General features: G+C 37.2%; 2 protein-coding genes across 3 annotated transcripts in view; one reads left to right on the top strand and one right to left on the bottom strand.

The window, feature by feature from the left end:
* Positions 1-3,868, bottom strand: part of snrkb (SNF related kinase b) — a 26,886-nt gene extending 23,018 nt beyond the window's left edge. Inside the window, exon 1 of the mRNA XM_077210481.1 lies at positions 3,743-3,868. The gene's annotated coding sequence lies outside the window, so the exon portion shown is untranslated. The remainder of the gene's footprint in view (positions 1-3,742) is intronic.
* Positions 3,204-12,933, top strand: ldhd (lactate dehydrogenase D). 2 transcript variants are annotated; one of them, XM_077210484.1, is made up of 11 exons: positions 3,204-3,547; positions 3,803-3,915; positions 4,794-4,935; positions 5,123-5,264; positions 6,834-6,993; positions 7,085-7,284; positions 7,792-7,920; positions 8,587-8,714; positions 9,783-9,873; positions 9,960-10,071; positions 12,275-12,933. In XM_077210484.1, the coding sequence occupies exons 1-11, from the start codon at positions 3,464-3,466 to the stop codon at positions 12,438-12,440; spliced, it is 1,467 nt and encodes a 488-aa protein (XP_077066599.1). In that variant the 5' UTR covers positions 3,204-3,463; the 3' UTR covers positions 12,441-12,933. The 2 variants fall into 2 exon arrangements, 1 of the variants encoding a protein (XP_077066599.1); XR_013196632.1 differs by having other exon boundaries at positions 3,375-3,547; positions 8,587-8,709.

Here is a 12,933-nt window from a genome sequence, read left to right as displayed (position 1 = left end):
ATAATATTTCCCAATTACATAAGCTTTACTGTATTTCTATGCTTTTCTATTTCTTTCCTATATATTATGATCAAATAAATGCAGCCTTATTGGTGAGGATAAAAAATTCTTTCAAAAACATTTAAAAATATATATTTTCAGTGTATTTAAACAAAATCTAAACCCACGTCTGCATACTCTTTACTTAAAAAGAACAAAAAAAAATCATAATTAAAAATAATACACTAATATATTTTTTTATTGTAAATATTTGGTTATGTAGTCTATATTACCCATAATAAAAAATTAGTGAATAAAACAATTATAAATAAGGCAAATTAACTTTTTGCTTTATATTCAATCTAAAGTTTTTTGTGCTACATTTAGGAAGGTAACTTAAAGGTTTTATCGTAGCAGTTTTATTCCTCATACTTTAAAATTAGTAAAAAATGTTACAGTGTAGATTGATGGAGCTTTACGGAAAACTCATCAGATCAATATGTTTGCATTGTGCACCTCCCAAAAGTGCATTGTGATACAACAGAAGCGTAAAGCTTCATTAACAGCTGTTGAACAGGTTTTCATGAGGTCAGAGGAGCATATTAAAAGATTCTGAAGGGGAAATTAAAGGTTCATTTGGAAATTACTACTATTATTTTAACATCATTGGGATGTCTGGGATGCCAGACGTTAGTGTTAATAGCGGTGAATGTACAAGTCGGAACAGAGGACATTCTTAAGATTCCAGAACACTGGAGGAACTGATCAAGATGCCGTGCACTCACTTCCTCTCTACGGTGGAACTGTGAGGTTGACTGACTGAGTCTGACATCCTCAAAACACTGGAGTCAAGGAGACTGTGATGTCATCAAAACACCAAATTTGAAATGCCTTTGTCACAAAAGATTCATTTAAACAATCTGACAGTCACACACTTTTACACAATGACTAGCACAAGCACCTCCATTAACACAGCTTACCCTAATTTTAGATCATATAAAAATACTTGCATTGTTCATCTCTTCATATTAACAACGTCAAGAACAAGCGTTGGTCAGACCATATCCATGGGGGTTTTATTAGAAACAGGTTTGATGACTATCAAGTTTGAAGTTCTTTGTATTGAGTGTGCGCTTTCATCCGTGTTAGTCAACACTGGCACAATGTAACTATTTAAGAGGAGAGAAAGACAGACTCTCCCCATGGGGAACAAATGACGTTCGTACATGGCAGAGAACACATTGGTTGCTATGGGAACCGATGCCGTAACTTGTCAGCTCGATCTACGCAGGTTGCAAAGCCCACCGGATCTTCATCTAGACTTGCATATGAGGGTGTATTAATATGTAAATTCAAACGCATACTGACAAAATAATAAAGGTCAGCTCAGCTGAACTGATTTAGTTCAACACAACTCACAGTACCTCAGGGGCATTTCTGTATTGAGATATAAGTTTACACTTGCACAATTTCATCATCTGGGTATAATTATGGATTTATATTACCTGTCAAAATGCTGGTTTGAACAATGACAACATCACATGTGGCCTATTTTTGCTCATTTTATTACATAGGGCCTAAACACAGAAAAAAATCTAATCTAAAGTCTAATTTAAAAATGAAGTTTCCTGAAATCTTGGTGCAGATTTTCAATTTTGACAAGTTTATGAAATGGTAGGCTACATCAGAGAATTAATATAATGGAAGACCAAACTGTTTAAAACATTTTAGAAAAAGTAGTATCGAAATATAGAAGTAAATTGTGAGAAATTCTTACAAATTATTAATCATATCTATATTCAATTCTTTCACATGTTAAAGTCATTTGTCAAAGACAGTGGGTCCATGCTGATGTCTATTGAATTGCCAAAACAGAGGACTGTCTGTGTGATGTAATACTGCCACCTTGTGGCTTGCTCTCTAATAACTATAACCATCATTTACTCACCCTCAAGTTGTTCCAAACCTGTATGAGTTTCTGTCTTCTGTTGAACACAAAATAAGTTATTTTAAAGAATTACACATTTTTCATTTTTGGGTGAACTATCCCTTTAAAACTTTTCGTTTTAGTACTGTTCCCGTGGAAGTTATCATGCCTGAAAGCATACTGAGACTAGAAAATAAATGTATTCTAGCGAATCTTACGATAATAAAGTTTAGTTTATGATTAATTACGTAAGACAGGTGTTACTTATCTAATTCAAGGTGAATCTAATTCAAGTAGCCTAATGTGGGAAAGATTGTATTGAGTTGAAGGCATAGGCTATTGAACGCCCTCACAAAGTGGTAAAACGAATGTCGTAAATATTAAAACTGAAGTTGTGATAATTGGTCAGAGCTCAATTAAAAATCCGATTGAGCTTGCTCTTAATGGGGGTTTCCCGAATTATAAGCAGGTAGTAAGACATTTTGTTGTGTTGTTTTGATTCCAATTAAATGTTTAATTTCATGTCAAGAAGTTGGTTTAGTCTTGTTTTTATCAATTAAGAAAGATTTCCAAGGTGAGGCGGTTTTTGAATTTTAATGATGCAGAGAAAAGTATTCATGCTTTTATTTCTTCCCACCTTGATTATTGTAATGCTTTGTTCTCTTGAACCATCGCACTTTATCGCGGTAACATTAGGGTAGTGCAAAATGCTGTAGCCAGATTACTGACAAGAACAAAGTTATTTATTCATCATATTACACCCTTTTTAATTTGGTTACCTGTTCATTTAAGGAATGAGTTTAACATTTTATAGTTGACAGACACATTAAGCTTTAAATGGTTTGGCACCTATTTAACTGAGCTCCTGACCTTATGAATCAGGGAGATGTCTTAGATCTTCTTTCAATAAGCTGCTGGCTGTTCCAAGAACTAGATTTGTAAATAAAGGGGATAGAACGTTTGCAGTGAGGGCTCCAAAACTATGGAATAGTTTGCCAGATGATATTAGATCATCTAAATGTGTGTTTGTTTTTATATGTCGTCTGAAAATATTTATTTAAAATGAAATAATCCAATTGCCTGCACAACATATGATAGCATAGTTTGTAACAATTTAACATGTAACGATAAAGTTTACAGTGGCTTCGTAAATTAAATATAAAAATAAAAAGGCAAAACATTCACTGATGCACATGTCTGTTTCTTATTTTTTTTTTAAAGATTTGATGTAAAAAAAAAAAAAACCTTGCTGTTTTTTTGAGATGGTACCCCGCCATTGCTCCGACGAAAGTGACTTGACCTGACGTCGTAAACACGATTCACCGATCATTAACATTCATAAATATTGTGTCTTTCACACAGGAAATCAGATAAATCTACTGGGTGAAGGGGTGAAGGTCGCGCTAAAGCCCAATCTCCAGGGCGGGGCTTGAGGTTCAGAGGAGGCGTGACGCAGTTACGCTGATCCGGAAGAATATTTACATACACTCTTAACTTGACGTTATATATAAAAGCTTGGTTATTTTAGAATCAGCACGGATTTTGTAAGTAGTGGACATGAACTCGTTCAGACAAGCCCTACGCTTATCTTCTCCACGGCTGCCGTTTACTTACGGGAGGTGCAGGAGATATTCTGCTAAAGTAAGCTCTGGCATCATTCCTGTTCACTATTACATAATTCTAATAAATAGAATAATGAAGGGCTACAGTCTGTTTATGCAGAAAATAAATCTCGAAATAGAAAAATAAAATTATTTTCCCCACAAGTTTTAAATAACGAATTAAAAATAAATGTAAACATTACAATAAAATTTATAATAATAATTATTAACGTACCTGTCAGCATAGAGTAATTCAGGTAAACAGTCAGTGCATTTCTTGCTTTGTTAATATTAGACTGGAGCCGTCGAGCGGGCCATCACATCTCTTCGCTCGGTTAGCGGGGATGAAGGCGTGTCTGTGGGGTCAGCTGTCAGAGAACAGCACGGCAGGGATGAGTCCGTGCACAGGTAAGATTTCACTGCCTGAGTGAGTGCCACCTGCAATTAAACGTTATGTAAACTATGCAGCAGTTGGTCCTCCCTCAAGTAGAAACCAACTGTAGCGTCCGAGTTAATGATTTAAAGTAGTTCAAGCGACATATTCACTAAACAGTCGCGTGGGTCCGTTCAGCATGCAACTTTATTTTCCCCTTTTCTCCTGCACTTATTAGTGCACTCCAGACATAAATAATCATCTACAGCGTGGATCCACAGGGATAATAAATCAGTCCGCAGTATATATAACATACTATTTTTAATGTTTTAATGTTTTAATTTGAACAAAAATACAGAAAAAACACTAATATTGTGAAATATTATTACAATTTAAAATAATGGTTTTCTATTTTAATATACTTTTAAAATATATTTTATTTCTGTGATGCAAAGCTGAATTTTCATCAGCCATTACTCCAGTCTTCAGTGTCACATGATCCTTGAGAAATCATTCTTAATATATTTGATGAATAAAAAGTAAAAAAAAAAAACAATAACAGCATTTATTGTTAAATAGAAATTAAAACTGTTATTCAGCAGAGATGTGTTGCTAAAAAGTGATAGTAAAGATTTATATTGTTAAAAATATATATATTTTGAATAAATGCTGTTCTTTTTAACTTTTTATTCATCAATGAATCCTGAAAAAGTTATCACAGGTTCCAAAAAAATATTAAGCAGCACAACTGTTTACAACATTGATAATAACCGAGTATCAAATCATGGATGTGTGTCTCAATATGGAAGATTGGATGCTTCGTACTTCCGTTTCATTGCAAAATTAAATAAACATCAAAATTTAGTATACAAATGATATAACATTTAAAATGTACTTTTTCTTGCCATGTCAGATGTCTACCACCAGATGTGGTGGTGTTTCCTCGGTCTGTAGATGAAGTCAGTGCTCTTGCCAAAATTTGTCACCACCACCAACTACCCATCATCCCATTTGGTACAGGGACAGGCCTGGAGGGAGGTGTTGGTGCTCTGCAGGTTGGTCCAGTAGAGAAGAGACAGAAGAAGAGTTTGACTGTGACAGGGCAAGTTTTAGATTTCAAATAACCTTCAAAAAAGGAAAAGCATTTAATTTTGTCCTTATTTTTAGCTATTTTGATACATTTCCTTAAGTACACATCTATTAATGTTTATAAAAAAGTTTATAATTGTGTGTGTTTGTTAGGGTGGAGTGTGTTTCAGTCTGAGAAAGATGGACCAGGTCCTTGATCTTCACCAAGAGGATTTTGACGTGACGGTGGAGCCAGGTGTGACGCGCAAAGGCCTCAATTCATACCTGCGTGACACTGGCCTCTGGTTTCCTGTTGGTCAGTCAAAGTCTTCTGTATTATAAGTACAAAGTAGATCACATAATTAAATCAATTGTATGTCTGAATACATAGATTAATTTAAGCCGAAAGGCCCGTTTACACCAAGACACCAAGAACGATAACTATAGCAATGTCTATAATTATTCTATTCTTTATTGAAATTACACTCGTTGTCTCGTTCATCAGGATTCCTATAACACTTTGAGTCTCTCACCGGCTGGGTATACGATCTCATAACCACAATCTTGTCAGTCTCAGTCATTAGACAGAGGCTGTTGACTAATAGTCTAGACAGACGTACTCTACTTGCTCATTTTAGAATATATAATTTAGTCCCCATAGATCTAAACACATATAAATAATGTAAGACTATATTACACTTTTAGTCTATATTACACGTACACTTAGAGTAATAATACTATACGATAATCAGAGGTTGAGGCTCACCCCTATTTAGATTGGTCTAACAACACTCTGTTGTTCTAAACGGAAAACGCATTTTTAGCCTCTACAGTCTAAGTATACATGACAAATGCCAATGTGTTAGTCGGATCTCTAAAACTTCAGACGGTGTGCTCTGCTCCACCTAAGCTGTATTTTAGTCCGTTACTAACCTGAGAGTAGAATTGTGTTGCCGTGGACTTAACGTAATCTTCTAGAATCAATCAATAAGTCAGTAAATCAGAATAAAATCAAATGTATCAATTTAGTCAGGTAAATGTATCATGCCAATTACAGAAACAATTAAAAGATAATCAATACATAACATAAAATGCTCTGAAGTAAAGAGTAAAAGATGGATACCTGACTCAGGAAAATAGTATACATAATGCTCAGTGTCTGAAAGACATTCAGAATTACAGGCTGATCTGGTTAAAAATCACCCTGAGCCTCTTGAAACATTTCTTTAAATACTCAGCCCAAAACAGAAACCTCTTTCAAATGGAAGAATGTGCTAACAATGGGAATTTGCATTAATCATGGTCCCCAGAGTTTACAGCTCTTGAGAGCAGGATGTCATTTGCATGAAAGACCCACCCTCCTCTGTAAACAAGATATCTCTAAACATTTAAAAACTTTATTACCTTTGTACCAGTCGCACTGAGAGATTTCAAATGATACCAAACATGTATAGGGTTGTATAATTGTTCACATTAAACCATATAGATTTGTGGGTGAATTTAAGGTGATCTCAGCTTGAGAGAGAGAAGAGATGGGGGGGAAAAGGGGTGAAGGGAAAGTTCTTCCAGTTTCTCCAGTCTTACAGAGGCCCGCACAGAGCTGGGCGAATAGGACCTGAGGGGTTACACATCCACACCAGCACACAATATTGTCCTGTTTATTATAAGCGAGCGCTGCAGTTTTGTTGCCTGGCGCATTAGAAGCTCAAGTTTTTTAAAGCAGGATGGACTTCCCTTTTCTCATGGAATTGGGATGATTACTATGTAGTTACTGTTATATTTATCGTCCTTGGTGCGAACAGGCCTTAATTTAAACTTTAACTTGGTTTTATTTTTGTGTCATATGTTTGGAAATGATTAATGGTTAAGAAATATATTTCCACAGATCCAGGTGCCGACGCATCTCTCTGCGGCATGGCTGCAACTAGCGCATCAGGCACAAACGCCGTCCGTTATGGCACAATGCGCGAGAACGTCCTGAACCTGGAGGTGGTTCTAGCAGATGGTGCAGTCCTGCACACGGCAGGCAGGGGGCGTCGTCCAAGGTATGACTGCAAACTTGAAGCATCTTTAGAGTTGAACTAAACCTATTGTTGTCTACACTTGATGGACTTTCACAGTGCAATGCCCTTTCAGAAAGACAGCTGCTGGTTACAACTTGACCAACCTTTTTGTGGGCTCGGAGGGAACTTTGGGTATCATTACCAAAGCCACACTTCGATTGTATGGTATTCCTGAAAGTATGGTGTCAGCTGTCTGCTCCTTTCCATCCGTCCAATCAGCGGTGGACAGCACCGTTCAGATTCTGCAAGCTGGAGTGCCCATTGCCCGCATAGGTGAGTGAAGGTTGAAGCACATGGTCGCAATGAGCTTGGTGTGTTGCCGCAATTGGCATTAACGTAACAAAAGAACAATCGTTCTCCTGTGTTGTATTCTTGTAAAATCACAGACTGTGGCACTCGAAACTACATGCATGCCTAGCTGTGTGATTTAGTCCAGAACTCTATTCTTTTCATTTTAATCTATTCATTAAAGGCTTTTTCAATAACATAAACATTAATTCAGAAGGAAACACCGTCCTTATACATAGTCAACGCCGAGCGCAGTCAAGGGTTTAATGAATTGCTTGGTTCTCAGAACCACAAAATGTTTCTTCTTTTGCAGTCCACTCAGGGAAAATATTCCACCAGTAGCTCCATCCAATTTATGAGTAATCAGGCATGACCGGTCTCTTAGATTTTTAAATCGAGGCTGCAGTGAGGCATACAATTTTTTTAACCCTGGACTTTCTACCCACAAAGGCCTCACACAACTTAATTGGTGCTGATATGTTTCGTTCACAGAGTTCTTGGATGACGTGATGATAAACGCCTGCAATCTCTTCAACAACCTGTCCTACACCGTAACGCCCACTCTCTTCCTGGAGTTCCATGGGAGCTCCAAGAGCATGGAAGAGCAAGTGTCCATCACAGGTACTTGTGGATAAAACCAAAAAATAAATGTGTACAAAAACTGTATTTTATAAATGCAAAACAATCCCATTTTAGAGGGTATTTAGTGTGCACTTGGTGAGCTTTGGTTATAGTACTAGGTAGTGATAGTAGCCTTGCCTATGGGTCGGGAATATGCCTACGATGGACACTTTATTATCTCATGAGGCCACGGGAAAGGATTAGTGAATGGAAGTGAAGTGACGCAACTGATGCCATAGGTCACATGATTATGACAACATGGCGAAAGTAATATGTCCAAATTCCATTCATACTACACACATTCATACTATATAGATCATACTTTTTTCAATAGTCACAAACTAAGTTTCAAACCAAATGTAGTACCTACTTTTACATTGCATTAAGAATGCAATTCGGACATACTACTCGGCTCACATGACACAACTTTTAATGAGATTCTGAAGTGTGCATCCAATGGATAGTTTACTATACCACAAGGCCATGGGAGAAGCATTAATGGCAGTGAAGCAACGCAACTGAAACTGTAGGTCACATGATAATAACAACACAACGAATGTTGAACGTTCGGATTTCATTCATACTATATCGAACATACTTTTTTATAACCAGATAATAGATGTGAAAGAATGTGTCATCTGCAAAAGCATTATGTTCTGTGTTTAGAGGAGATAACGCGTGATAACGGAGGGTCGGACTTTGCCTGGGCGGAAGATGAGGAGACCCGCAGCCGGCTGTGGAAAGCCCGTCATGATGCATGGTACGCTGCCCTGGCCCTGAGGCCTGGATGTAAGGTGGGAACATTTACTGCATGACTTGATTCTGACTCAGACAAGTGCAGTTTATTTCCTTGTAACGTATAATACATACTTTATACTTGAGACTGACATAGAGACTTTTTTATCATCTTGACGCTTGAATGCCTATTATACTTTTAAAAATATTGAGGTATGAATTCCTGCATAATAATTGCTTATTTTAGGATTCGAAGTATGTGTACTAATATTATATTTTAATATAGTATATTATATACTGTTCATTATATTATTAACCATAGTAGACATACCATTTTAGTATATTTTATTGAAACTTAAAACTATAGTAATGAGTTCCAGAAGCTAAATACCTTTAGCATAAATGTAGATCAGATCAATATTGCTTTGTCCTTTTGTGTGTCCTTCCTCAAGATTGAATTTTTGTGCGATTGTGCATAATGCATTGCAAAAATGTGCTGGAATGCTCAAACAAACAGTAATGTTTTGAAAGAGCCAGCGACACAGTTTTACACATTTTTTAAGGAAAACCAGCCAATATGGCTTAATTATAATTGTCAATGAATTTTACGTTGGAATTGGACAATGTTTTTTAACACTGAAAAATAACAAATTTTCTTACAGGCATTCTCTACAGATTTATGTGTCAAAAGGCCAATCAGTCTTCAAAGGGCCAATCAGTCTTCTTTTGTCTTGTGTCTAGACAAAAGAAGATCTAATTAGCAAATATGTTCTAAAATAACATAATAATAATAATAATGTTAATCTACTAAAATAATTATAATATAAATAATATATATGTTTTATCTCTTATTCCTGTCAGTCTGTTCATACACAATACATATCTTTTTGCTTAAAATCATGACTTTTTCCAACAGGTTTCCCAAACATTCTGCCATAGGTCAGCCAAACCCCAAACTCAGCCAGTTGCTATGCTGGGCTGGTGAGAATGCTCTAGCAAACAGAGCAATGTTATGAAAGCACCACACAGCCATAGACAATTTTACACACTTTGGGGGAAATAAGAGTATTTTTGAATACATAACTCAGAACTCAACATTTTACAAAAATGTACTCATTTTCTTGCAGGCATATTCTACAGACGTCTGCGTGCCTATCTCACGACTACCTCAGATTATAGTGGAGACGAAGGAAGATCTAATCAGCAACAATCTTACTGGTAGCTTGCCTAGTTTGATTTTCTCATTTAGTGTTCCGAACTGTTTTTTAAACTGCTGATATAATAAGGTTATGTTTTTTTTTTAGGTCCTATTGCAGGTCATGTAGGTGATGGAAATTTCCATTGTATAATGGTACTGGATCCTAATGACCCAGACGAGGTGCAAAAGGTCCACTCCTTCACTGAGAGACTGGCCAGGTACTTCTATTTAGTTCCTTTCAGCGGTGTTGATCTTCGGAGGCGGCTGAGAGGGACTGGCAGCACTTTTTGTGCCTATTGTCAGTTTTGTTTTGTGTACCAATCAATATCAGGATTATTTCTCAGAATGTCTTCTGCCATTTGGAGAGTGTAAATTGACAATGACAGACATAGAGGTTCCAGTGTCTGGCTTTGGAAATAATAAAGGGCTACCTGCCTTCAGTCATTATGGGTAAAGTGCAGTCTATGTCAGGTACAATGGATGTTTGATCGGCACTGACCAGCACCAGAGAAGACGAACACTGCAATCTCATTTAGTTTAATAAAATCTGGCTGACCTGATGCGCAAGAGTTTGTCCTGATAGGAGCAAATTGAGTTTGACTTGCACTTTTTGTGAATGACAGACATGATGTTACTGTAAAAGCTTTGCAAAAACTATAGCCTTATTACCTGCCAGAGAAGGTTTCACACACTGAAAGAACAACTCTGAGAGGAGAAGAAACATTACCGGGCTGAACTTGTGTGGAAACTTGAAGTTGAAATGGATTAGAGATGGATTACAGTCTACCTGGAAGTTCAGAGGAACTTGACCAGGCCTAATTAAATGAATCTGTTAAGTTCTCCAATACCTTCAATACCAATCTGACTCTTAAAAGAAAAGTGTAGAGTTCAATTATATTAAAGACTGGAATACACTACACAACCTTTAAAATCTGAGCAGATCTTAAAACAGTAGGCATCACACACTTGCCGCCTTTGTAAAAAGTTACAGAGAAAAACTGGCATCGTACGCTAAACAACTTCCAAATCATTCCGAACAATCTCATACAGAAACATGCGCTTGACAAATAAAAACAATGTGTTATAAAATCGGCTTGAAATATCAAACATGTTTGATTTCCTCCGACTGGATGGAATCAAAGTCTGAAGCTAAAAAAAAAATCAGAGACACTAATCTATTATATAGTTGATTTTTTGTCAAATCTGTCAACTTCAATTGGCCAACGTTTTCAGACTGGCTCTGACTTTCGGCAACTAGCCTCGACTCCTCCAGACTGCAAATCTGGGGGAAAATTGTGTAGTGTATTCCCGCATTAATTTAAGCTCAATCAACAGCTTTTGTTCTATAATTTTGCTTACCTCACAAACTGATTTAGACTTCTATTCCAGCAAGAATTATGGGTAGAGTATACAATACAATGGTGTACCTTGTCATGTCGAACAGTGTGTACAACCTGCATGAACAAGATGAGTAGGTGTTGGATTTCTGCTGCTCCAGGGAGTCCCAGAGACCAGCCGACATCATTCAGTTGGAGAATGTGGAGGTGGAAACACCTGCGAATCAAAACTGGACTGGACAGACAGTTCAGCTGCACAACTGATCAAGACTGCCAGATGTGCTTCTGGTTTCACCTTAAGACTAAGACTACATTAATCCAGCTTCATTTAAAAACAGCATTTTAATTTTAAAATGCTCTCAATCCACATTGAACTTAATCACCATTCCATGTATGGTCTAAAATTGCCTTCATGTTTTGACACAGTATGGCAATTGCGAGGAATCTTTGCAGGAATGTTAAATGAAGATTGTACATTTATCGTTAGCAACTTTGGGTTTGCGAATTGCACAAAGCAGGCACAGGCTGGTATCAATAGGTACAATATGTGTCACATGACTGTAACCGGTCTTACTCGACCTGCTACAAGCGGGATTCTAACCGATGTGGGAGCCGCTAATGCTCCTCTTGAGGCCAGGGGAGTGAGGTTTACACACAACTCTTACTGGCCTACGTTAAACTCACCCCCCTAAACCTCACTCCCATCCGGGTCACGGCACCAACTGTAACCGTTCCTACTCGACCTGCTCAGAGCGGGATTCTAACCGGCGTGGGAGTTGCGGACGCTAAAGACCGCAGCCGTTTACGTTCCTCTTGAGAACAGGGGAGTGAGGTTTACGCACACAGCTCTTACTGGCCTATGTCCGTTACATAAACATGCATGATGGTTTTCAAATAACTCCATATTCACAATCCACTCTACAATACGAAAACAAAAAATGTCTAGTGTCTAGTCTGAAGAGCTCCATTTTCTCAATTTCAAATGTATCTGGATTAAAGCAGACATAGCCTAAAATAGTTCATTTTATTGCCAGTAACAATTATAGTGAATTAATTAATTCTCTTGCTGTCCCTCTCAATGCAGGAGGGCACTGGCGATGGATGGGACCTGTACCGGTGAACATGGGGTCGGCCAAGGAAAGCGGGCTCTGCTCAGGGAAGAGGTCGGTCCGTTGGCCATAGAGGTCATGCAGGGTCTCAAGGCCAGCCTGGACCCCAAAAACCTTATGAATCCTGGAAAGGTGTTGTAATTACTGCAAACCAACACAGAACACTAAAAATTATACTCTGCACTAAGCTTTCTGACCACTAGTGATCAGGAGAATGAAGTTTGTTTTAGATTTTAAGAAAAAGAATGATTTACAAAATCTGCATTTTCTTTGTGAAAGGTGCATATCACTCAAGCTCTCTGCATGAACATTCAGAAGTACAAAATTTCTTATGTAGCATCATTTTAAAAACACATTATGAATGTACATGGCTGAATTTTCTGAAAGTCTTGAAAAATTATTATTCGGTTCTTTTATTTTGCTTTTCCATGGCAATCTGACACCATTTTGAATTCTGAATTAATGTGAAATCATAGTGCCTTGACAAACTTGTGTTTAGTCTGGCCATTCTACATATCTGTGAATATAATTATTATTGAAATTGATATATTTGCTTATGAAAGAGATTCTGTGAAGGAGAACTGAATATCTGATGAGCTAAATGTGATGCAGAAAATAAAAAGTGCTCACATAA

This window comes from Siphateles boraxobius, unplaced genomic scaffold (genome assembly GCF_051911475.1).
Source record: "Siphateles boraxobius isolate OS27281-9 unplaced genomic scaffold, OSU_SipBor_1 65, whole genome shotgun sequence".
NCBI classification, from domain to species: domain Eukaryota; kingdom Metazoa; phylum Chordata; class Actinopteri; order Cypriniformes; family Leuciscidae; genus Siphateles; species Siphateles boraxobius.
The sequence above is the reverse complement of the archived record's forward strand: the minus strand, read 5'-3'. Positions and strand labels throughout refer to the sequence as shown.